The sequence below is a fragment of the Stenella coeruleoalba genome (genome assembly GCF_951394435.1).
Source record: "Stenella coeruleoalba genome assembly, chromosome: 10".
NCBI lineage: Eukaryota > Metazoa > Chordata > Mammalia > Artiodactyla > Delphinidae > Stenella > Stenella coeruleoalba.
This window is the reverse complement of record NC_137156.1, coordinates 5,143,155-5,169,106: the sequence shown is the minus strand read 5'-3', so window position 1 is coordinate 5,169,106 and position 25,952 is coordinate 5,143,155. Positions and strand designations below refer to the sequence as shown.

At 38.5% G+C, this 25,952-nt stretch overlaps 1 protein-coding gene across 12 annotated transcripts in view; it reads left to right on the top strand.

The window, feature by feature from the left end:
• Positions 1 to 25,952, top strand: part of CAGE1 (cancer antigen 1) — a 44,236-nt gene that overhangs the window by 1,650 nt on the left and 16,634 nt on the right. For 4 of the 12 annotated variants that reach the window (XR_013830205.1, XR_013830206.1, XM_079934410.1 and 1 more), the window contains exons 2-7: positions 2,288 to 2,811; positions 13,275 to 14,333; positions 16,385 to 16,534; positions 18,411 to 18,521; positions 20,447 to 20,527; positions 20,740 to 20,847. Coding sequence is in view for 10 of the 12 variants with exons in the window: in XM_079934410.1 (XP_079790536.1) it covers positions 2,288 to 2,811; positions 13,275 to 14,333; positions 16,385 to 16,534; positions 18,411 to 18,521; positions 20,447 to 20,527; positions 20,740 to 20,847 (2,033 nt within the window). In the remaining 2 variants the exon portion in view is untranslated. The other 8 variants (XM_079934411.1, XM_079934412.1, XM_079934413.1 and 5 more) reach the window with 8 other exon arrangements.

Sequence of the window (25,952 nt, the reverse complement as noted above, 5' to 3'; positions counted from 1 at the left end):
GAAGGATGCCAAAGATGTCTCCTGGTTTTCAAACCCAAGTGCCTGAGAGAATAAGTGTGGCATAGGGAAGGGAGGGAAAACTGATGTTCAGTGTTGGATTTGACTTGATAATGAGGTATTAGAATAGAAAGTATCAGGTAAGTAGAAATACAGTGTTTTGTGGACCCTGATAGGTCTCGATAATATTTTGTAAATATCTTTTGATTAATTGAGAGATCCCTTCACCTTCTGGGTCCCAAACCTTTTAGGGAATCACTGGATGGTAGCCACACATACTGACTTCTTTTTGTCCAAATTAGTATTTATTACCATGCAAAGTTATCATGACTTTGTAACATACTCAGACTAATTTTATATTTTTCCAATGACTTCACAAATGATATTTTAAAATTTAGGGTAGTGAACTTTGTTGCCTTCTTAATATGAGGAGGGAAACGGAAAACAGCTTTTTGTTTGTATATCTTTGTTGCTGTGCGCGGGCTTTCTCTAGTTGTGGCAAGCGGGGGCTACTCTTCGTTGCGGTGCGCACACTTCTCATTGCGGTGGCTTCTCTTGTTGCGGAGCACGGGCTCTAGGCACGGGCTTAGTAGTTGTGGCACATGGGCTCAGTAGTTGTGGCTTGCAGGCTGTAGAGCTCAGGCTCAGTAGTTTTGGCACATGGGCTTAGTTGCTCCGCGGCATGTGGGACCTTCCCAGACCAGGGTTCAAACCTGTGTCTCCTGCATTGGCAGGCGGATTCTTAACCACTGCGCCACCAGGGAACCCCCCAAAATTCTTAAATTAGTGTACAAGGAAATGTGTATAAAGATGTTTACTGCAGTGCTGTTTTTAATAGAAAAATTAGAAACAAATATCTAACAGAAAGGGAATAAAGTGTAATCCTTTAGAATGAACTAGATCTACATGTATTTACATGGCTAAGTCTGAAAAGCAAAAATTTAAGTGAAATAGACATTTATATGGATATATATAAAATATGTTATTTATATAAAAATTTAAAACAAAATAATGGTGTATATACCCACAATTTGCCCAGGGTGCTGCAGGATATTTTGAAATTTGAAGAAAACAGTGATACTGGACATCTGTTGGACCCCACAAGCTACTAGCTTAAGATAGTTCACTATTTCAGTATAAAAACCATACTATAATCCTTTCTATACTGCCTTGTTTGCAAAGATGGGTTTTTGGAGGTTGCTGTGATAGAAAGCAAATACTTCCTGAAAATCAATGTGAAGTCGGAAGTGAGGGTTGGATTCCAGCTTAATTCCAAGGTTTGAGACATTGTGCTGTGCTTAGTCGTGTACCCAACTAGCAGGCAAGTTTGGTTGTTTAAGAATGAAATAAAATATTTTTCTCTTTCAGCTTATGTGTATTTTTAAACAGCTACTAAGTTGTTAGGAAAAATAGTTAAGTTGTTTGAGCTTAACTACTTAATAAATGGAACTGTTAAGTATTTCTTTTGGTCTAGGGGTGCTGTGAAAAAATTACAGACTTTAAGGTGTCACAAAATGAGAAAGTCTGGGAACTTGATATGTGTTATTTAGGGTACTTAAATGAGTAGTAAAATTAGAAAAATGTGGATGGGAAGAATTAATACTTACCAGCTTCAGTATAGTAGTTCTCTCGGGGGAGGGGAAAAGGAGGGAATTTAGGTAGAAGGGAAGGGTCATTTATTAATTTTGTAACACTTCTTTCCATTTTGTCTTTATTTGCTTCTGATTTTTTAAAATGTATTAAATCTGGGTAATTTGTCATATTGAGAAACAGTATAGCATAGCATTTAGAAATAGTATTCTGGAATCCCAGATGCACTGCTTACCAGCTCTGTGACCTTAGGCAAGTGACTTAACATCTCTTATGTTTCAGTTTTCTTATCTGTAAAACAGGGGTAATAACAGTACCTAGCTCATGAGATTGTTGTGAGATTAAATGAGTTTATGTGTGTTTGCTATTATACTATGTGCTGTGTGTTTGTATTGTTTTGAAACATTTTAAAATTACAGTACAATGAAAGAATTTTGAAGATGCCTTGGAATTTGTTGCAATGGTATTTGACAAGAATGATATATAACAAGCTTTTTTGTAGCAGTCCCTTGATGACTTTTTCCTCCACGTAAAAAAGTTTTGTTGTATCCGCTAGCACAAATACATTCAATGAAAAAGGTTGAAATATATATAATTCATAAAAGCCTCCAACAGTTGATTTCATAAATGTAAATGTAACTGTTAAGTCATAAATTTCAGGTCAGCTAATTCTTATTTTCATCTTTCTCTTTCTAATGAGATGTCAACATTGGAAATTACTCACAGAATGTACTGACTCAGCCAGTTGACACCAGCATTTCTTCCTTCAGACAATTTGAACCCCTTTGCAAATTTCATCAGCCAGAAGCATTTAATAATGAAATGGTAACATTTCAAAATCTGACAGAAGGCTTATCTTATACAGAGGAGCCAGAATTCCAACGTCATGTGTATAATTATGCAGAAGACACCAATATACAGGAAGATTCATTTAAGGAAGAAAATCCAAAGGGAACTAGCACTTCCACAAATAAAGATCAACTTGTTCTTAAGTGTGTCAGACAACCTCCTAGAAGGCCACCTCTAATCCACTGCAGTGGAGAGATGCTGAAATTCATGGAAATGTCACTGGCTAATAGTACTGCCATGGAATCTTCACTCAACCCTAGTCAACCTCAAGTCTTCTTGTGTGAGGAAAATTTACACAGTGATGTTGAACAAGCACTTTATAAGGAGAATAGCTTTAACCTGCTTGATCTGAGAGTTAATTATAAAACAGAGGAGGTAAGATTTTTAATGGTTAGTACAGCCTGTAGGGTATTAAAGGATGTGTTTTTAAAAAACAAACAAAAAACACTGTATGTAATCTGAGATTTTTGTAAGTAGTGCTAAATCATCTGATCAGCATGAGGGACATTGCTTCTCTGGGGAAAATGCCTTCTGAGATCTTACTCAATTTAGAAACAATTTTTTCTAATAAAATCAAGTACATACTTGGGGATTAGTTCTACCAAATGATAATTTCTTTGAGGGTCAGGGCTCTGTCTTACTTATCCTTTTATGCACCCTAGCATCTGCATGATGCCTTGCATATACTAAGCTTTTATATTTGGTGAATCATATTGATTGGAACTCAGAGTTTACAGTAAGGAAAAGGTTAGAAGAGGAAGAAGTACCGAGGTATTAATTAAATTATTTGACAAGAAAAGTTTATGGTTTTTCTATCATGTGGGATTTCTACTGACAAGCAAAAAATGTTTATCTTTCTACAAAAGTGAAAACATTAATTTGTCTTTGAATTGTTGATTCTGGGTATGTAGTATCCTAGGAGCACTGAAGATGCCAACAGTATAAAGTCTATGTACGCTCTGAATAAAAAAATAAAAAATTTAAGGATTTGTGTGGGCAAATAGATAACAGTCCAAGAATAGCATAACCAGTGCCTCATTGTTGTGAGTTTGGTGAGAAGGCTATGGCTGTTGTGTATCATTTACAAGTACAAGCAGGCTTTTTGTTCATTTATTTGGAAGGAGCATTTAAAAGAGAACTTTATTTACCTGTTTTGAGTTCTAGAAAAGAACATTTTAAAAAGCAGTTTAATTAGGGTTTTTCAAGATTGTTCCTTCCTATTTCCCATTGCATTTAGCCATTCAGTCAGTCAATAAAAACTTTCAGGCATCTATCATGTCTTAGGCCCTGTGCTATGTGTTGGTTATAAAATGGCTGAAAAAGAAAACCCAAACCAAAAGGATGTGGGTTTTGTCCTCGTGAAAAGAACACCCTAGTAGAGGAGATAGACTTAAATAATCACATAAGTAAATGTAAACCTTCAACTGTGGTAAGTGCTGTGAATAAAAGTTACATATAAATTGTATATAATGTTATATAAAATTACATATAAACTTGCAACTATGATAGGTGCTATGACTAAAAGTAAGATGGGAGTCTTCCTGTCCTGGTCGGGGAGTTTGGGTAGGGCTTCCCTGAAGTGTAGTGGTAATTGAGCTCAGCTCTGAAGGATGAGTGGGAGTAGTTAGGTAACAGTGGGTGGGAGAGCATTCCATGCAGAAGTAACAACAAGTGCAAAAACCCTGTGGCTGCAGGGAGCATGGTACCTTCATTCATGGATCTGAAGGAAGCTTAATGTTGCTGGGTTGGAGGGGGAAGAGGGATGTTGTTGATGAGGATGGAAAGGTAACATGGATTAGATATCAAGGTCAATATCAGGACCTTGTAGGCCTCAGTAAGGATAGTTGTCTTTATCTCAGAACAATGAAAAAAACACTAAATATAAGGTTCCAGTATCCCTAAATTCTAGAAAGTTATTTAGCCCACCCCTTCAGAGATCTTTTACTGGGTTGTTACGTCATGTTCATTTCAGTGTTTTCTTACTACAACTTACTGTCCTTTTTTAAACCCCCCAAACTGTATTGTAGGCAGAAAGTCAATAATGAGGTATGTTCGTCTGACTTTCTAATGTTCACAGGAGTCATAGCATAGTGAGGTAATGGTTTAATGAGGAATAAAAAAGTCTTTATTCAAAAGAGGCCTCACAAGAGAGTGTCGTCCACATCATGGTGGATTGAGCCCTTCAATCTACAACTAGTAAAACATCCACAACTCAACAAACATGCATCTGCTGAACATACCAGGGTGCTGGAGAATTCCACGCAGCTGTACATCTAAAGGAGGGTGGACTGGAATGCATAGAGGAGGCAGAACCGGGGGAACAGTGGAGGTGGTGCCTGCAATCCTGGTCCCCCAGCCATGGTGGCTGAGCCCACGGCCTCAGAGAACCCAGTAGCAGCAGGAGAGGCGGCACACGTGACTCAAGCCTGGCCACAGTAGCACTAGCCAACCATAGGTGACTAGGCAGCAGTGGCAGTGGGGCCCACAACCTCATCTCTCCAGCTGCAGAAGCACCCATAACTCTGCCCCCCCAAATCCAGCCCGCAATGGCAGCACCCACGAACTTGACAACACCAGGCACGACAGGGTGCCCATGATCCCCACTGTCTTCCCCTCCCCCCGTGTTGGCAGAGCCTGCGACTCAGGGGATCTTGGATGTGGCAGAAGCGCCCACCACCGTCCCAGTGCCCCAGCAGCAGCAGCAGCAGCAAGGCACCAACCACCCTAGAGGCACAAGCAGCAATAGCAAGGGCACCTGTCAGAGGCCATGGAGGGTGGAAAGTGCCAGCTCTCAAATGTAACCAGAGGTAGCACAGGTAAGAGAAACCAAAAACTTGTGTTATGTATGCCACCTGCTGGAAAACAAAAGAAAGACCTCTAATTGCTAACCTATTGAATCATTAGAATCAAGAGAGGGAAAAAAACTTTATCTAAAGAAGAAAGGTATTTGCTACTTCAGATGCACTGGCAGAGGAGCAACTCATCAAGCACCAAGGAAGAGAAGAGCCACAGTAACACTGTATCGCAAAAAGAAAATGATAATTCTTCAGAAACCAAACTTAAAGTCATGGCATATTGAGATCTAACTGATAGAGAATTCAAAATAGCTGTCATAAAGAAACCCAAGGAGCTATGAGAAAATCAGGCAGTTCAATGAGCTAAGGAATCAAATTAATTAACAGAAGGAATATTTTACCAGAATATTGAAACTCTAAAAAAGAATCAAATTCTGGAGCTGAAGGACTTAATAAACAAGATGAAGAATGCATTAGAAAGCCTTGGAAATAGAGCAGACCCTATGGAAGACAGGATTAGTGAGCTTGAGGATAGAAATCTAGAAATGATACAGGTAGAAAAAGAGAGTTAGTCTTTAAAAAATAAGGAAATTCTATGAGATCTATACAACTCTTTCAGGAGGGACAACAGTAGGGTAATGGGTTATCCCAGAAGAAGAAGAGTTGAAGAAGGGAGCAGGGAGTTTACCTAAAGAAAGAATAGCTGAGTGACTACCCTGATGGTTCAGTGGTTAAGACTCTGACCTTCCACTGCAGGGGACATGGGTTTGATCCCTGCTCAGGGAACTAAGATCCCACATGCTGTTCAGGGCGGTCAAAAAATAAATTAAAAAAAATATATATATATACCCGTGGGCCTTTTCCCTTTGGGAAAAGGCACAGGGGGGAGAAAGATGGCGGCTACACAGGTACTTACTTTATTACTGTTCTTTAAACTCCAGTGTTTTGTGCATGCTTCTGTATATAAGGTATATGTCACAATAAAACAAAAATAAGTGGAAAAAAAATAAGATGATGTCTTCAAGTGAATAGGAAGTTCAAAGAACACTTCAAGTTAATTTTCTTTACCTGGCTTAATTTTCTTGGAGATAAAATAAAGATTTTTCAGTTTTCAAAATATTAATCATGACCAAATTGTGATGACAACAGAGATTTATAATTGGAGCATGACTCTTTGAATTTTTGCTCATTTTAATTCTAAAATTAACTGCTATAAAGAGCCCTGTTGGAATAAAGATTTTTTCAGAAAAAAATAAAAATAAAGATTACTGAAACCAACAGCATATCAGGGATGTAAAAAGATTAAGGTTTAAAAAATAATAATAATAGCTGAGAATTTTCCAAGCCTGAGGAAGGAATTGTACATACAAATCCATGAAGCCAAGAGAACATCTAATCACCTCATTGCAAAAAGGTCTTCTCTAAGACACATTATATTAAAACTGTCAAAAGTCAATGACAAAGAGGTACTAAATACAATGTGATACCCTGGATTGGATCTTGGAACGGAAAAAGGACATTAGTGGGAAAACTGGTAAAATCTAGAGTTTAGTTAATAGCAATGCATTTGTGTTGTTTTGTTTTAATTTTAACAATGTGCCATGGTATATAAGATGTTAACATTAAGGGAAACTAATACAAATTTTATCAAAAATACAAAAAAAAAGAGTCAATGGCAAAGAATTTTAAAGGCAACTAGGGAAAAAAGGATGGTTACCTACAAAGGAACCCCCACTAGGCTCTCAGCAGATTTTTCAGCTGAAACTCTATAGGCCAGGAGGGAGTGGAATAACATACTCAAAATACTGAAAGATTAAAAACTGTCAGCCAAAAATACTTTATCCAGCAAAGTTATTATTCACATATGAAGGAGAAATAAAGGGTTTCTCAGACAAAAGCTGAAGGAGTTCATCAACACTAGACGTGCTTTACAAGAGATGTTGAAAGGAGCTCTTATGCCAAAAACAAAAAGGAAAAGTACACAAAATTTCGAGTAAGGTGATAAATAGAATCAGAAAATTGCAACTCTGTGTTAGAATAGATTGTTAACACTGTAATATAGCAGAAATATCAAGGGAGAAAAAAAGCAGAAAAAATAACGATACCTACTTCAATTTGGTAACAGACTCACAACATAAATAAGGATAATTTGAGACAACAAAAACAAGAGGGGAAGAGGAAAAGGACAGAACCTGTATAGGCAAATGAAGATAAGATGCCATCAGCAGAAAAAAGACTGTCTTATCTATGAGATGTTTTATACAAACCTCATGGTAACCACAAAACATAAATCTAGAGCAAATACATGAAACATAAAAAAGAGGAACATCATAGAAAACCACCAAAAAAAAAATAGACAAAAACACAAAAAAGAAACAGTGGAGATAGAGAGCAATCAGAAAACAAAAGATAAAATGGCAGTACCAAGTCCTCATCTGTCAATAATCATCCTAAAAGTAAATGGATTTAATTCACCAATCAAAAGACATAGAGTGTTTGGATGGATTAAAAGACAAGACCCTCCTCCCACAAAAAATGTATATATGAAAAACAAGACCCAACTATATACTCCCTCCAGGAGACTCACCTCAGCTTTAAAGATAAACAGGCTCAAAATGAAGGGATGGAAGATGATACTCCAAGCAAATGGGAGCTAAAAGAAAGTGTATCTATATTCATATCTGACAAAATAGACTCCAAGCCAAAAAAGGTAACAAGAGACAAAGATGGACATATAAAAATAATAAAGGGGACAATTCATGAAGAAGATGTAACATTTATTAATAGGTATGCACCTAACATAGGAGCACCAAAATATATAAAGCAATTATTAATGGACCTAAGGGAGAAATTGACAGCAACGCAATAATAGTAGGGGACTTTAACACCCACTTACACCAATGGATAGATCATCCAGACAGAAAGTCAACAAAGGAACATCAGCCTTAAATGAAACATTAGACCAGAGGTATTTGATAAATTTGTACAGAACATGCTGTCTAAATGCAACAAAGTACACATTCTCAAGTGCACATGAAGTTTTAGCAAGGATACACCATATGTTGGTACAAAGAAAGTCTCAATAAATGGAAGATTGAAATCATATCGAGCACAATGGTATAAAACTAGGAATCAACTAGGAGAAGAAAGCTGGAAAAATCACAGATAATGTTCATGACTGAACAACATGCTATGAACAACTATTGGGTCAATGAAGAAATCAACAGAGAAATAAAAAGTTACCTGAAGACAAATGAAGATAAAAATACTACATATAGGGATGCAGCTCTTAAAAGAAGTTTATAGCAATGCAGGCCTACCTCAAGACAAAAGAAAAATCTCAGGGAATTCCCTGGCGGTCCAGTGTTTAGGACTCCATGCTTTCATTGCAGAGGGCATGGGTTTGATCTCGGGTTCAATCTCTGGTTCGGGAACTAAGATCCCACAAGCTGCACGGTGCAGCCAAAAAAAGAAAGAAAGAAAAAAGCCCTCAAACAATCCAAACTTACACGTAAAGGAACAAGAAAAAGAAGAACAAACAAAGCCCAAAGTCTGTAGAAGGAAAAAAATAATAAAGATCAGAGTGGAAGTAAATGAAATAGACTAAAAAGACAATGGAAAAGATCAATGAAACTAAGAGCTGGTTCTTTGAAAAGATAAACAAAATTGACAAACCTTTAGCTAGACTCACTAAGAAAAAAAGAGAGAGCACTCTGCTAAATAAAATCAGAAACAAAAGAGACTATTAACAGCAGATATCACAGAAATACAAATGATTATAAGAGAATACTAAGAACAGCTATACATCAGCAACCTAGGAGACATGGACAAATCCTTAGAATCATACAACCTTCGAAGACGAATCAAGAAGAAATAGAAGGACTTCCCTGGTGGTACAGTGGTTGGGAGTCCGCCTGCCAATGCAGGGGACATGGGTTTGATACCTGGTCTGGGAGGGTCCCACATGCTGTGGAGCATCTAAGCTATGAGCCACAGTGCTGAGCCTGCACTCTGGAGCCCGCGATTCACAACTGCTGAGCCTGCATGCCACAACTACTGAAGCCCGCACACCTAGAGCCCAAGCTTTGCAACAGGAGAAGCCACTGCAGTGAGGGGCCCGCACACCGCAGCAAAGAGTGGCCCCTGCTCGCCGCCCCTAGAGAAAGCCTGTGTGCAGCAACGAAGACCCAATGCAGCCAAAAAATAATAAAAATAAATAAATTTTTAAAAAAGGAACTAGAAAATCTGAATAGACAAATCACTAGTAAAGAGATTGAAACAGTAATCAAAACCTTCCCCCCCAAAAAAGTTCAGGACCAGGTGGCTTCACTGATATATTCTATTAAACATTCAAAGAAGATTTAATACCTATTCTTCTCAAACTCTTCAAAAAACTTGAAGAGGAGAGAACATTTCTTAACTCAATCTATGAGGCCAACATTACTCTGATAACAAAGTCAGACAAAGACAGCACACAGAAAAAGAAATTGCAAGCCAATATTTTTGATGAACATAGATGCAAAAATCCTCAACAAAATATTAGCAAACCAAATACAACAATACAGGAAAAGAATCATACACCATGATCAAGTGGGATTTATTCCAGGGATGCAAGGATGGTTCAACATCTGCAAATCAATCAATGGGATACATCACATTAGCAAAATGGAGGATAAAAACTGTATGATCATCTCAATAGATGCAGACAAGCATTTAACAACATTCAACCCCCACTTATGATAAAAACTCTCAATAAAATTACTATAGAAGGAACATACCTCAATATAATAAAAGCTATATAAACCCACAGCTAACATCATACTCAAATTTGAAAACCTGAAAGCTATCCCCCTAAAATCAGGAACAAGATGAGAATGCACACTCTTGCCACTCTTATTCAACATAATATTGGAAATCCTAGCCAGAGCAATTAGGCAAGAAAAAGAAACGAAAAGCATTCAAATTGGAAAGGAAGAAGTAAAACTCTCACTATTTGCAAATTACATGATTTTATAGATAGAAAATTCTAAAGACTTCACAAAAAAACCTGTCAAATAATAAATGAATACAGTTGCAGGGTACAAAACCAACATACAAAAATCTGTGGTGTACCTATATATGCTAACAATCAGCTAGCAGAAAGGGAAATTAAGAAAATCTCATTTACAATTGCAACAAAAAGATTAACTACCTAGGAATAAATTTAACCAAGGAGGTGAAAGATCTGTACACTGAAAACTATGACATTGTTGAAAAAGACTGAAGAAGACATAAATGGAAAGATGCTCCATGCTAATAGAGTAGAAAAATTAACATTTACCTAGAACAATCTACATATTCAATGCCTATTATTCAGTCCCTATCAAATATTCAGTCCCTATTAAATCCCAAGGATATTTATACAGAAATAGATCAAACAATTCTAAAATTTATGTGGAATCCCAAAAGACCCCAAAGAAACAAAGCAATCCTAAGAAAAAAGAACAAAGGTAGAGGTATCACACTCCCAGATTTCAAACTATATTACAAAGCTATAGTAATCAAAACAGCATGATATTGGCAGAAAAATAGTTACATAGATCAATGGAACAGAGCCCAGAAATAAACCCACACATGTATGGACAATTAATTTATAACAAAGGAGTGAAGAATGTACAATAGAGAAACAATAGTCTCTTCAATAAATGGTGTTGGGGGCTTCCCTGGTGGCGCAGTGGTTGAGAGTCCACCTGCCAATGCAGGGGACACGGGTTCATGCCCCGGTCCGGGAAGATCCCACATGCCGCAGAGTGGCTGGGCCAGTGAGCCATGGCCACTGAGCCTGCGTGTCCAGAGCCTGTGCTCCACAATGGGAGAGGCCACAACAGTGAGAGGCCTGCATACCGCAAAAAAATAAAAATAAAAATAAATGGTGTTGGGAAAACTGAATGGCCACATGCAAAAAAAAAGAAAAAAAAGAAAAAAAGAAACCACTATGTCACACCATACACAAAACTCAAAATGCATTAAAGACTTGAATGTTAAACCTGAAACCATAAAACTTGTAGAACAAATCATAGGCAGTATACTCCTTGACATTGGCCTTAGCAATATCTTTCTGGATATGTGTCCTCAGGCAAGGGAAACAAAAGCAAAAACAAACAAATGGGACCTCATCAAACTAAAAAGCTTTTGCACAGTGAAGGAAACTATCCACAAAATACAAAGACAACCTGACGAATGGGAGAAGATATTTGCAAATCATATATCCAATAAGGGGTTAATATGCAAAATATATACAGAGCTCATACAACTCAACAACAAAAAAATCCAATTAAAAAATGGGCAGAGAAGCTGAATAGACATTTTTCCAAAGAAGATGTGCAGGTGGCCAACAGGCACATGAAAAGATGCTCAACATTGTTAATTGTTAGAGAAATGCAAATCAAAACCACAACAAGGTTATCACCTCACACCAGTCAGAATGGCCATCATCAAAAAGTCTACAAATAATAAATGCTGGAGAGATATGGCCCAGCAATCCCACCACTGGGCATATACCCAGAGAAAACCATAATTCAAAAAGACACATGCACCCCAATGGTCATTGCAGCACTATTTACAATAGCAAGGTCATGGAAGCAACCTAAATGCCCATCGACAGACGAATGGATAAAGAAGATATGGTACATAGATACAATGGAATATTACTCAGCCATAAAAAGGAACGAAACTGGGTCATTTGTAGAGATGTGGATGGATCTAGAGACTGTCATACAGAGTGAAGTAAGTCAGAAAGAGAAAAACAAATATCGTATATTAACGCACATATGTGGAACCTAGAAAAATAGTACAGGTGAACTGGTTTGCAGGGCAGAAATTGAGACACAGATGTAGAGAGCAAACATATGGACACCAAGGGGGAAAGTGGTGGGGGTGGGGTGGTGGGATGAACTGGGTGATTGGGATTGACATGTATACACTGATGTGCATAAAATGGATGACTAATAAGAACCTGCTGTACAAAAAAATAAATAAAATTCAAAAAACAAATGCTGGAGAGGATGTGGAGAAAAGGGAACCCTCCTATACTGTTGGTGGGAATGTAAATTGGTGCAGCCACTATGGAAAACAGTATGAAGATTCCTCAAAAATAAAGAATAAAACTACCATACGGTCCAGCTAGTCCACTTCTGGGTATTTACCCAAAGAATACGAAAACACTAATTTGAAAAGAGATATGCACCCCTATGTTCATCACAGCATTATTTACAATAACCAAGATATGGAAGCAACCTAAGTGCCTGTGAATGGATGAATGGATAAAGAGAATGTTTTATATGTTTACAATAGAATATTACTGTCATATAAACAAGATGAAATCTTGCCATGTGCAGCAACATGGATGGGTGGATCTTGAGGGTGTTATGCTAAGTGAAGTAAGTCAGATGGGGAAAGACAAATATATGATTTCACTCATACATGGAAAAAACTCAAAATAAATGAACAGAATAAGTGAAATGGATAAAGGGGATGAACTGTATGGTGATGAATGGAAACTAAATATTTGGTGGTGAGTATGCTGTAGGGTATACAGAAGTAGAAATATAATGTTGTACACATGAAACGTACATAATGTTATAAACCAGTGTTACCTCAATAGAAAATAAACTTTTAAAAAAGACTTTGCAGACTAAGGTGATGGACCAATCTGTTTTAATTCACTTGAAGTCAAAGAAAGTTATATGTATTCAGAAAAGTTTGTGTCATAGAAAATGGTGAGAGTACCCAAGTTTAATTTTTCCTCTGTAAAAGTAAGTGTAATATATATCTCTATCATATACCTACTGTTTGTGCTCTGCTGTGCTGTTAGGTGCTGTACATACATTCAGCAATCAATACTTAAGTATTTTTGTTAATTAGACATCAGTATTGGAAGTAGATGTTGTCATTGTTATTTTAGAACAGAGAATACCAAACTAGGGATCTTGGATTCAAGGCCAGACCTCAAAGCTCATGACCTTTCTACTCTTTCATACTTATTTTATTTACTATAATTTACAGATTGCACGTTCTTCAAAAGGAATACAGAATTCTACGGATATTCCTGAGATGTCAGTCAGGCACCAAAAGGAAGTCGCAGTGGAGGGGAGGGAGAGTCCAGAGATTGTCTCAACTTGGTCTCCGACAGGCATTTCTTGGAGTGGTGGAGCATCTTGGGAGGACTGCATGACACCCGACAGAGAGCAGAGCTTGGAAAGCTCACAGCCTCTGGAAGAGGACATGGCTTTAAACGAAGTCCTACGAAAATTAAAGCATACTAACAAAGAGCAGCAAACTCTGATCCAAGACCTACAGCGTCGTAACATGTATTTAGAGAAGAAGGTTGAAGAACTGCAGAAGAAGACAACTAAAGAGCACGTGTTCGTGGACATCATCAATAAGCTAAAGGAGAATGTTGAAGAATTAATTGAAGACAAATACAGAGTAATGCTAGAGAAGAATGATACACAGAAGACATTGCAGAATTTGCATGAGATTTTAGTTAACACCCAAAAACATCTTCAGGAATCCAGGAATGAAAAGGAAACCTTACAGCTAGAGTTTAAGAAGATCAAGGGCAATTATGTTAGTCTACGGGAAAGGTACATGACTGAAATGCAACAAAAAAATAAAGCTGCAAATCAGTGCATGGAGATGGACAGAGCCTTAAGCAAGAAAGAAGAAGAGGTAGAGAGGCTGCAGCAACTCAAAGGAGAACTGGAAAAGGCCACCACTTCTGCTCTGGACTTGTTGAAAAAGGAAAAAGAGACCCGAGAACAAGAGTTCCTGTCTTTACAGGAGGAATTTCAGAAACGTGAAAAGGAAAACCTGGATGAAAGACAGAAACTGAAATCTAGACTTGAGAAATTGGTCGCTCAAGTTCAAAATTTGCAGTTCATATCCGACAATGAAAAGGCTAAGAATACAGAACTCCAGCAGCAGATCAACAAAGTGAAAAATGAAAACTCAAAACTTCAGCAGCAGGTTGCAAGGAGTGAGGAGCAAAATTATGTTCTTCAATGTGAGACAGCTCAACGCAAGGAGAACTTAGAGGAAGGAACAGAGTCAGATATGGCAAAGGTATTATCACAAATTCAGAATCTCTAATGCAGAATTTCAGGAGTTTCTAGTAGTCTTCTGATGCATGTTTGGGCATGGCCCATATACAAATTTGTTGGTAGAGAGTCATTAACAAAAAAGAGAGAAAGGAAAATGCACCACAGGTTTGGAGAAGTTTCTTTGGTTCTTGGGTACTCACATTAAACAACAGCCATTCTTGGCTTCTTGTGATTATTTTGGTAGTGGTGAAAATTAATGTGGGAATTTTGTGGGTTCCTATGACCAATCATCCGGAGCATCCTTTGAGAAAAGAATTTTCTAAGTGGGGGTCGCAGTCTTTTCATACCACATCTACCTATTCAACAAACTAAATAATTCAATTGAATATTTGGTTTACAAGGTAAAACAAACCTGTATTGTATCACATAGTAATTTTGTAACGTTATAAACATTTTTATTGAGATGTAGTTGACATATAACATTATATTAGTTTCAGGTATACAACATAAAGATTTGATATTTGTATAGCAAAATGATCATCATGATATATCTACTTAACATTCATTAAAAACGACATGAGAGCCTCATATCAATGTGTCCGGAAAGGCTGTAATTTTGTATTTGCAGTTCAAATGGCTTTTTTGGCAGACAGCCTAGAAGCATGGCCTGGTAGTGATAATCTTCACAAGCCAGAGCATATCTGTTCTATTTCAGTTTTGTAGGCCTGCCTTAAAGTATTTATAGTATGCAATCTTATTAACTCTGACTACTTAGAAAGAAGGCTAATCTAAACTACAAAAATGTATGTTTATTTTTATATTTGTCGTAATAACTTAGGCTGAGCTGAGCTGTTGCTTGAAGATGTCCTTAGGGGACTCTCTTTCATGAATCTGTAATCAGTATAAGTATTGCTTGCAAGTAAATAATTCTATTATTTTTAATGACTCAGAAAAATATTGTTCTCTTACTAAAAAATTCTCTCTGTGATCTTTTCTCCAGAAAGAAGGAAGGACTATCTAAGCCAGTGTGGTTCTCAAACTTTAGCATTCATCAGCATCAGCTGTGAAAATGCAGATTGCTGGGGTCCACCCAGATTTTCTGATTCAGTAGGTGTGCAGTGGGGCTTGAGAATGTGCATTTCTAAGAAGATTCTGGATCTCACTGATGCTTCTGGTCCAGGGATCACACTTTGAGAACCACTAACCTAAACAAAGATGACCTTTAGTTTAGCTGTTAGTCAAATCATGGCAAGTTTTGAATTAGTAAATGCTGAGTAAATTACTGTAACTGTGCAGAAGTTTATCCAGTATACAATTTTTTTCTTGAGCTTTCTTCTTTAAAAAGCAATGAAGTTCCTTGTTCTATCTTGACTAATCAATTTCTTTACTCTGCTTTTAGTTTTGCTTTTCATTACCTTTAGGTCCATTTTCCCAAAGTGTGTTCTGGGAGTATCTTTGAGGTCAAAAGCATTTTCATGGTAATAAGTACGAAGACATTAATGCCTTTTTCACTCTCATTCTTTCACAAGTGTACAGTGGAGTTTTCCAGAAGCTATGTGACATGTGGTGGTGTAATTGCTTTTCAGGGCTGATGGAATGTGGGAAGCACATATGAGAATCCAGCTATCATCTATTAAGCTAGCATTAAAAATATTTGCAAAAAGTGTAAACACTGCCACTCTTTTCACTAATTTTTCATTTTGGAAAATGTGCCAACTTTGTATTAAATTGTTACTTACATTGACACATAATAGATTTATTGTTATTTGAATTAGTAAACAAATATTTTTGAATGTTCTCAGTTGTAATTTCAATACAATAAATATTGATATAACTGATAAATATAAATATTGTAATTTCTAATACAATAAGTATTGATAGTTATAACCTAGTAAACAAAAAGTTTTGGGGATCCTCATTAATTTTTAAGAGTATGAAGGCATCCTGAGAATCAAAAAGTTTGAGAACCACTGCTCTGAGTTTTTAAGAGTAGTATTTTATTCAGCATTTTACCTAAAAAGTAATCCAGATTCTTTGTCTTTATTGTGACAAATCTGAATTGTGTACATGTAGGATGCAAAGATGATACATTCTAATTTGTTCCTGAATCACTCACCTTGTGAAGGAGAGAGCCCGAATCCCCCAGACGTGAAGAGAACTTCACAGCTGACTTCCAAAATTCGCAGTCTTCTGGCTCTGATGGTACGACTTCTCATGTGCCAGGTAATTATAAAAAATCATATTTTTTACTGGGAGAAGAAATATCAAGGTTGGACAATTAAGTTGTGAAAGAAAAAAAATGGAAGTAAAAATACAGATCTTTAAACCAACCAATCAGCCCTTCCTTCTTCCCACTGCTTCTTTCTTCAACACCTAATTCCCACAAATCTATAGTAAGATAATATGATAAGATTAAAAAAATAAAAACTTGAGGCAAAACCCTTCCCTCAGTGCTTTCCACATTTCAGGAAAACTTCCTCAGAGTAATAGTCTTGTGCTTCAGGGCAGCCTGTGATGAGAGATTGTTCACACAAATGAGCTGTTTACCCGATCTAAAAATACAGCTTTGGGGCAGGGGTCGGGCAGTGCAGAGCTGTGTACGTTAATTAGTAGAATGAAAAATGAAGTTAGTGTCTGGTGAATTCAAGGCATGGCTTCACCACCTCACTGCTGTGTGACCTGGCCAAGTAAGTTTTCGTTTTTCATCCTTAGTTGAAATGATATTTGCTGCTGCGCTGGGAGGTTGCAAACACTACATTTGAATGAGAGAACCTTTTAAGGGCATATATGATGCTTGATAGCTTCTCAGTTATTGAGCTGTCTTTCTTCCTCTTCCCTCTGATCACTGTACATTTCTTTGAGCTTCAGTGCACTCCTCTGAGCCAAAATTTGGGGACATGAGTTTGCGATGTTCCTGATCCAACACAACCTTTTTTCCTACTTTCTTTTAGCTAAAATTTGCTGCACACTAGCATTTATTGAATGCTGGAAACCAAGCTAAGCATTTTTAGCAGTGATCACAAAGTGGTGGCCCATAGACTGCATCCACCTGAAGTTTTGTCTTTAATATTTGAATTTGAATATGGCACAAACTCTTTGCTGTAACCTTTTCCACCCCACCTTGCCCCTTCAGACATCTGCTTTCTTATCATATTTGCTTGGCTTTTCTCGTCTCACTGGAGGCTGCTGTTCTTTCTCAGGCTTATTTGCTGGCTGCTGCTTCTCTACAAGACCTCTCAGTCAGGGAGTGAGTCATCAGCCCTCTTCTTAGTAGATCTCATCCCAGGCCAAACAAATATCTGTTTGCTTAAGCCTTCAAGATCAGAGACTCGATATGTCAGATGCCCTCTGCCTAATGCAGGGTAAGCCCTTACCAGGCACTCAAAAACTATTTGCTGACTTCCCAACCTGTCCTTGGAGGCATTTAAGTTGAGTCTGCTTTTCATGGGTTATCTCATTCAAGTCTTACACCATTTTTTACATTATCAGACTTTTCTTTTTCTAACACGGAAAAACAAACCAAGGCTCTGAATTATTGAGTTTCTTGTCCAAAGTCGAGTGGTTAAGTGACAGAACTCAGATGGTTAAGTGACAGACAGCTCAGATACAAACCCAAGTAGTCTGACTGTAATGCATGCACTTTTGACCCTTAGGTTATATTGGTACAAGTATCTTCATTCTTGTGGAATGTGGGTGCCACTGAAATATCTAGAGTTTCAGTATTGTTGAGGATGTCTGATTGTTCTGGTGTCAGGTATAACAATTTGTCTAAAATTTGGATTTGTAAACTGACTAGGCTAAGAGCAGATGTATGTATAAGTATATAAGCATGTGTAGTTACTAACTTCCCAGTGATTATACTAATTTGTCCCAATAACAATTTACATACAAGTGTGAATCTATATGAATTCTTTCCACATTAACTCTTTATTAGATGGCTTATGATGAGTAATTGAAGAATTGAGTTCAATATGATTTTATCTCCTTTTGTTTAGCCACTTATTTTGGAAGGGAGATTTATTTCATTTGTGTTCTTTCCTTCCTCCTTTTAGCTTTACTGATAACTTTTTAATATAGCTTCTCAAAATGTTACCCTTAGGACATCACCAATCCCGATGCCAGACATTTCAAAGAGAGTGAGAAAGTTAATGATATCATGCTACAAAAATTGAAGAGTTTTCATCTTAAAAAGAAAAAATTAGATAAAGAGGTACTGTATGTATTCTTCATTCTAAAAATTGTATCATTTTTAGTGAAAAAAAGACAAGAAAAAGGTCATGTAAAAGTATAAAGAGGCTCCTAAAATTTTGGATTTTTTTAAAAGAATTATTTTTGGGGACAAGATTAGCTTTACTTTGGCCCTCACTAAGGAGATACACTGTTCAACATTTGACTTGTTTTATAACATAAGTATGTATTAGAAAATCTCATTCATCTACCAAAAAACTGGTATGATTATTTTTTCACTTTTGTATGGTACTACTGATTCCTGAAGAAGAGAGTATTTTGACATTTCTATAGTGATTACAAACTTTATCACTTGGAATATTGAATACATTGAAAACAAATTTTATTTCTCAAGTGGGACAAAGGTAAGGGAAGAGGCTCTTGGAATTTCTTCAATCATTCTTTTCTTGATGTAGTGGTGCAGAGATGGAGAGAGAGAATGAAGAGAGTCAGTTATACAGAGAAAGTGGTAACAGGACGTGAAGGTGTGTGCTTTTAATCTGAAAGGAATACAGAAGTGACTAATTTATCTGGCTGAAGGAATAAAAATGTATTTAAATCTGGGATTCAATTTCAGTGCTGCATTATCAGGAAATGACTTCTCTGAACTGAGGTGGCTAGAAAATTTGTTGCAGGTATTCTGCGGAATCTCTGTCTCTTAGCTAACCTCTAGAGAAAAGGACTAAGGAATAAACAGACATGCAAAGAAATTACTGGCCTCCACTTCTTAAACTAGTCTTCAGAAATAAGCCCAGTTGAGGATTCGAGCAGGATGTTACAAAAATACCATTTCAGATATTTATGTTCTCTTGGTAAATTTCTGTGTCATTCCTGTAATACTGGCAGATGAAATAATATGATGCGTGTAATTTGATTCAGTGAAGGGAGTTGCAGGGAGGAGGAAGTGGCTGGGGTATTAACGATACAAGGCTGACCGTTAACTGTTAGTAGTTGAAACTGGATAATAGTTACATGGGCGTCCATTAAAGTTTTTCCTCTTTTTTGGAAAGTGTTCATAGTAAAAAAAATATATATATTCTGTGCAGCCTTCACTAATATTTGGAGGAGTTAGAATATTGAATGTTACGATTTATTGTTATTACATGGAACAAACAAATGAACAAAGAAGAAATGACTATAAATTGCATCTAGAAAAAGTTGGCTAACTTTTTTTCTTTAAAGAAGAATTTTAATAGCCTGGCTGTAAAAACAATTGAATATTAGGATAAGCTCTCTGGAGATCCCAAGCCCACACTCAGGTTTAATGGTTTACTGGACTCACAGGACTCAGCACATAGTTGTTCTCACAGCTATGATGTGTTATTACCGTGAGAGGATACAGAGCAAAATCAGTAAAGGGAAAAAGCACGTAGGGCGAAGTCCAGAGGAAACCAGATCCAAGCTTCCAAGAGTCCTTTCCCAGTGAGTCACACAGGGTGCACTTCCCTTTTGCCAGCAGTGACCTGTGCAGCATGCGTGAACTGTTCCCGGGGATGCTTATTGGAGACTGAGTGTCCAGGGTTTTGATTGGAGGCTGGTTGGGTAGGTGCCCTCTGCCTGCCACGTACCAAAATTCCAGACCCTCCCGAAGGACAGGGGTGTTCAGCATAAATGTTCTTTGTACAAATAGGTTAGGCACAGTGAGCCTTCATATCAGGAAATGATGGAAACCCTCCCACAATCCAAGTTCCTAGATGCCAGTCAGAGGGCAGTCTGGCGAGCAGGCCTTTCTAAGGACAGCAGTCTCAGGCCTGCTGTGTGAACTCTCTGCTACACAAGAGCTTTAAAAACAAGACACCTTTGGAGACCAGGGATTGGACTGTGCATGGTTTGGTGACTTTATTATAAATGTTACGGAATGTAGTTTTATTTCCTCTCCTCTGAAATAGAAAATGCTTTTTTCCTTAGCTACTGAAACATAAAGACAGAATCACAGCTTTCAGAGAGTTAATTGCTAATGAAAAATCATTTCAAGATCAGGTTACAGAGGTGAGTTAAACATTCACTATGTACTGTCTTTAACATACAAAAATACAATTTTAGATACTTAACATTGAAGTCATTCTGACTCCAAGTTCTACACATCTGTTATTGAAACCACTGGAGATCTCTCTGATGGTTAAACTAATAACATATTCATTGTCAAATGTTCCAAGGAGTGTGAACATACTGGAAGTGAGTACAAATATGTTTCATCTCAGGTTACAGACTTGGATTCAAATGAAGCCAAGAATGTCGGAGAGGTACCTGTCTTACTGGGAGCCAAACTGGATCAGTACCACAACCTAAATGAAGAGCTTGATTTCTTGGTAAGAAACACCTTTCGTTGCTTTGCTAGCATTTTTATATACAACACCATTTTATTAACAAGTTCAGGAAATTATCAACCTTCAAAAATTTTGCTCATTGAAATGGTCACACACTGGCATAGTAGCAGCATTATTCACCCACAAAAATATACAATTGAAGTTTGCATTTTCAGGTTTTGAAATTTTAAATATTGTCCCACCTGATTTCTGTTTAATCAGATTTTTTTTCTTTCAAAATGCAGAAATTTTCAAATATGTGCAGTTTTTCATAGTGGATGGGGCACATTTATATTGTTGCATATGCTACCACTAGTCTTACAGCAATCATGATTAAGGGATGTGCTTTGGAAAATGGCACTCATACTTTAGATGGCATCTAAAGATAAAGGCATCACAAGGAAAATGGTAATTATGTGAGGGGATGGAGGTGTTAGCTAAGCTATAGTGGTAATCATTTTGCAATATATAAGTGTATCAAATCAACACGTTGTATACCTTAAACTTACACAGTGTTATATCAACTATATCTCAATAAAGCTGGAAAATTTAAGATAAAGGCAGATAAAACAGGAAAAATACATGGGAAGAACATAAAAATATCTTGGTATCTAGAGAGTTACAGCCCATTTGGATCCCACCTTAATTAAAAAGTGGTTAACATAATTTATTTTTTAATGGAGAAGTCTATTATCATATTTCTGAATTATTAAAAATCAGGGAATTCCCTGGCAGACCAGTGGTTGGCACTCAGGGCTTTCACTGCCGAGGACTCAGGTTCAGTCTCTGGTCGGGGAACGAAGATCCTGCGAGCCGAGCAGTCTGGCAAACTAAATAAATAAATAATTAAAATTAATTAATAATTAATGATAAATTAATTAAAATCGGCATTCTGTACTAAATTCATTACATACCCATTCATCTTTAAGAGAGAAAAAAAAGTCCAACGTGGTGAGGGCTTAAAGGTTTCTTCTTTTCTAATTTGTTCATTTTTTTCATTAAATACGTAATTGTTGACTTCCCACAGAAAGGTTAAGCAGGGCTAGTCACTATGAAGATAGAAAGATAAATCAAACATGAGCCCTGGGCTTCCCTGGTGGCGCAGTGGTTGGGAATCCGCCTGCCAATGCAGGGGACACGGGTTCGAACCCTGGTCCGGGAAGATCCCATGTGCCACGGAGCAACTAAGCCCTTGCGCCACAGCTGCTGAGCCTGCGTTCTAGAGCCCGTGAGTCACAACTGCTGAGCCTGCGCGCTAGAGCCCGTGAGCCACAACTACTGAAGCCCACGCGCCTAGAGCCCGTGCTCCGCAGCAAGAGAAGCCACCTCAATGAAGAGTAGCCCCTGCTCACAACAAGTAGAGAAAGCCCACGCACAGCAAAGAAGACCCAATGCAGCCAAAAATAAATAAAATAAATTTATTAAAAAAAAAAACATGAGTCCTGCTTCCAAGGAATCTAGAAAAGTAGATGCAATACATAGGTAATTATTTACGAGGACTAAAGGGAACATTTTTTAAAAAGAGATATACAGTGACAAGCATCCAACGGAGGAGATCAGAGGAGGAACCGATGGCGTCCTGGTGGGAGAAGCACAGAGGACGGTGACCGGACTGTTAGTGGGCGGATGAGAGGAGGGCATGCAGTAAGCTCTGGCTCCATCACCAGTTTCAGTGCTTCAGGCATAAAAAGGATGGGAGTGGACCTTGATCTTCCCCGGGTGGGAAGCTGGAGTGAGGAAAAGGACACAAACGGAAGCGCTCAGACACACTGTGTCGCTTTTAACATGTGCTGCAGACTTTCTTGTACAAACCGTATCTCAGAGAAACCAAATAATTGATGAGGGAGAGGTCTTCATGGAAGAATGTAAGCTATTAAAAGCAAGAGAAGACACACCTGCAGAAAATTACATTTTGCATCCCTGAATAAAATAAGGAATCCAGGCAATTACAATGGCTGCCAAAACCTGTAAGTTCAAGGCTCATAGGAACCCGTTAATGACCAACACCAGAGCTCCCTCGTCTGCCTCAACCGCACGAAAGGTGAGACATGCCACTGACGGGATGCAGGAGGGAACGGGGCACTGCGCGTGAGGTGTTCTCACCTGAACCGCCTGTTCTTAAAGCAAGCTTCTAGACCACACGACCAGCTGACAGGATAAAGAACCGTATTAAGTTGACCATGATAAAAATCCAGAACGTGAGAAATTCTAACCCATAACAATTGGCACAAGGAAGGGGAGGGAGAAGAGCGGAAGAGCTGTTCTAGACTCAGAGGTTAGAGACTTGAGACAAATCAAGCAGACGCATCGTGTGTAGATCCTGGCTTGAACACACCCACTTCACAAAGGTATTCGTGAGGTAGCAGCAGAAAACCGCTAATGCAGGGGACACATTTTAATAGATGTGACAGTGGTATCATTGTGTTTTTAAAAGCCCTTGTCTGTTAGTGATACATACTGAGAAGTGTTTATGAGTGAACTGACATGATGGCTAGCTTTGCTTTAAAATACTCCAAGAAATTTAAAAGGTCAGAGAGTGAGAGTGGGGGGTGGGAAGTTGGAGACGGATGAAAAAATACTGGAAAAATGTCGATAATTGTTGAAGTTACATGGAGGTTCGTCATACTACTCTCTCTACTTTTGTATGTGTTCTGGAATTTTCCAAAGTAAAAAGGGCTTTAGTTTTGTTCTTTGGTTTTGAAATGCCGAAGTGTGCTCTAGAAGGCTCGCTCCTCATTCTCCAAGGAACTCTAGGCCAGGAAGACTGGGTCTGCCAGAGTTAACTTTGGTGGCTTGCACCTCCTCTCATGCTTTCTCAGGTACTGCTCCTGTGGTCCTTCTGACCCCTTGCCTTTGGTTCTTCTTCACAATTCTGATCTTGTTGGCTGTTCCAGGAACCTCCTGACCTCCTCCATCCTGAGGCAGGACCCCAGCTTTGCCTTCCTGCTGGCTCTAGCCAGCTGGATGTTTAACTTTCAAGTGCAAACTGTCTCCTGGTCCTGTAAGGCCTTGGTAAGGTACACCAAAGGCAGGTATTTGGTCAGAGGGAAGAGGCAAGAGTCCAGTTAACACTACTGACATTCCGGGTTCAAGGGGGCTAATAAGATTGACCCCTCAAGTTCCTCCTAGATCCCATCTTCTGTAAAATAGGAACCTTTTTATAAAAATAAGATATTCTTTTTTAATTTTTATTTTATATTGGACTATAGTTGATTAACAATGTGTTAGTTTCAGGTGAACAGCAAAGTGATTCAGTTATACATATACACGTAAAAAATAAGATATTCTTTAACCAGTATTATAGAAGATATCCTTTAACCATTATTGTAGGATAGTTGAAGATTAAAAACTAAAATACTATCCTAAAATATACCACTTCACTATAACACTCGATATATTACATAAAACATTTACCTAATTTGGACTTCCCTGGTGGTGCAGTGGTTAAGAATTTGCATGCCAATGCAGGGGACATGGGTTCGAGCCCTGGTCTGGGAAGATCCCATGTGCTGTGGAGCAATTAAGCCCATGTGCCACAGCTACTGAGCCCATGCACCTAGAGCCTGTGCTCTGCAGCAAGAGAAGCCACTGCAACAAGGGAAACCACCACAACGAGAAGCCCCTGCTCACCACAACTGGAGAAAGCCCATGCACTGCAACTAGAGAAAGCCTGCGCGCAGCAACGAAGACCCAACGCAGCCAAATAAATATATTTTTTTAAAAAAGCTATTCTCTAACCAGTATTATAGAAGATATCCTTTAACCATTATTGTAGAATAGTTGAAGATTAAAAACTAAAATACTGGCTTCCCTGGTGGCGCATTGGTTGAGAATCCGCCTGCCGATGCAGGGGACGTGGGTTCGTGCCCCGGTCTGGGAAGATCCCACATGCCACGGAGCAGCTGGGCCCGTGAGCCATGGCCAGTGAGCCTGCGCATCTGGAGCCTGTGCTCCGCAATGGGAGAGGCCACAACAGTGAGAGGCCCGCGTACCGAAAAAAAAAAAAAAAAACTAAAATACTATCCTAACATATACCACTTCGCTTTAGCACTATATATATTACATAAAACACTTACCTAGTTTGGGCTTCCCTGGTGGTGCAGTGGTTAAGAATCCACCTGCCAATGCAAAGGACACGGGTTCAAGCCCTGGTCCGGGAAGATCCCACATGCCGCAGAGCAACTAAGCCTGTGCGTCAAAACTACTGAGCCTGTGCTCTGTAGCCTGTGAGCTGCAACTGCTGAGCCCGTGTGCCACAACTACTGAAGCCCACGGACCTAGAGCCTGTGAACCACAGCAAAGAGTAGCCTCTGCTCACCGCAACTAGAGAAAGCCCGCACGCAGCAATGAAGACCCAGCACAGCCAAAAGCAAAAAACAAAAAACCCATTTACCTAATTTATTATTTTGGTAGCCTTTGAAATTACAAGTTTGTTAACTTAAAAAGAAATACTCAGGGCTTCCCTGGTGGCGCAGTGGTTGAGAGTCTGCCTGCCGATGCAGGGGATACGGGTTCGTGCCCCGGTCCGGGAAGATCCCACATGCCGCGGAGCAGCTGGGCCCGTGAGCCATGGCCGCTGGGCCTGCACGTCCGGAGCCTGTGCTCCGCAACGGGAGAGGCCACAACAGTGAGAGGCCCGCATAGTGCAAAAAAAAAAAAAAAAAAAAAAAGAAATACTCAGAAGGAAGCTTCATATATATATATATATAATTATTTTTATTTTCATGCTATGTTCTATAGCCATAAAAGTAAGAAAACAACAATTATGTAAAGCAGAAAATTACTACTCTAGGAAAATATTTCTAAGTATTCCAAAAGAAAATAACTGTAGTCCCTTGTCTCATGATCCCTCTGAACTATGAACCATACCTGTCAGCTCCTGGATTTGGGCACAGTATTACCTTGAGTGTACTTTACATTGGTGTTACTGACCAATCTCCTGAGGAAGGGTCTGGGTTCACTAGGATTCAGGTCATACAGGTGAGAGGGCTGTCCCACCAGGTGGAACCCCAGCTCCTTGGTTTCCAGAGAAGATGTCAACCTTACCACCTATTTCCTTGTTTTCCCAAGTTCCCTGGGCATTCCTCTGATGCTCTGACCCTATTCCT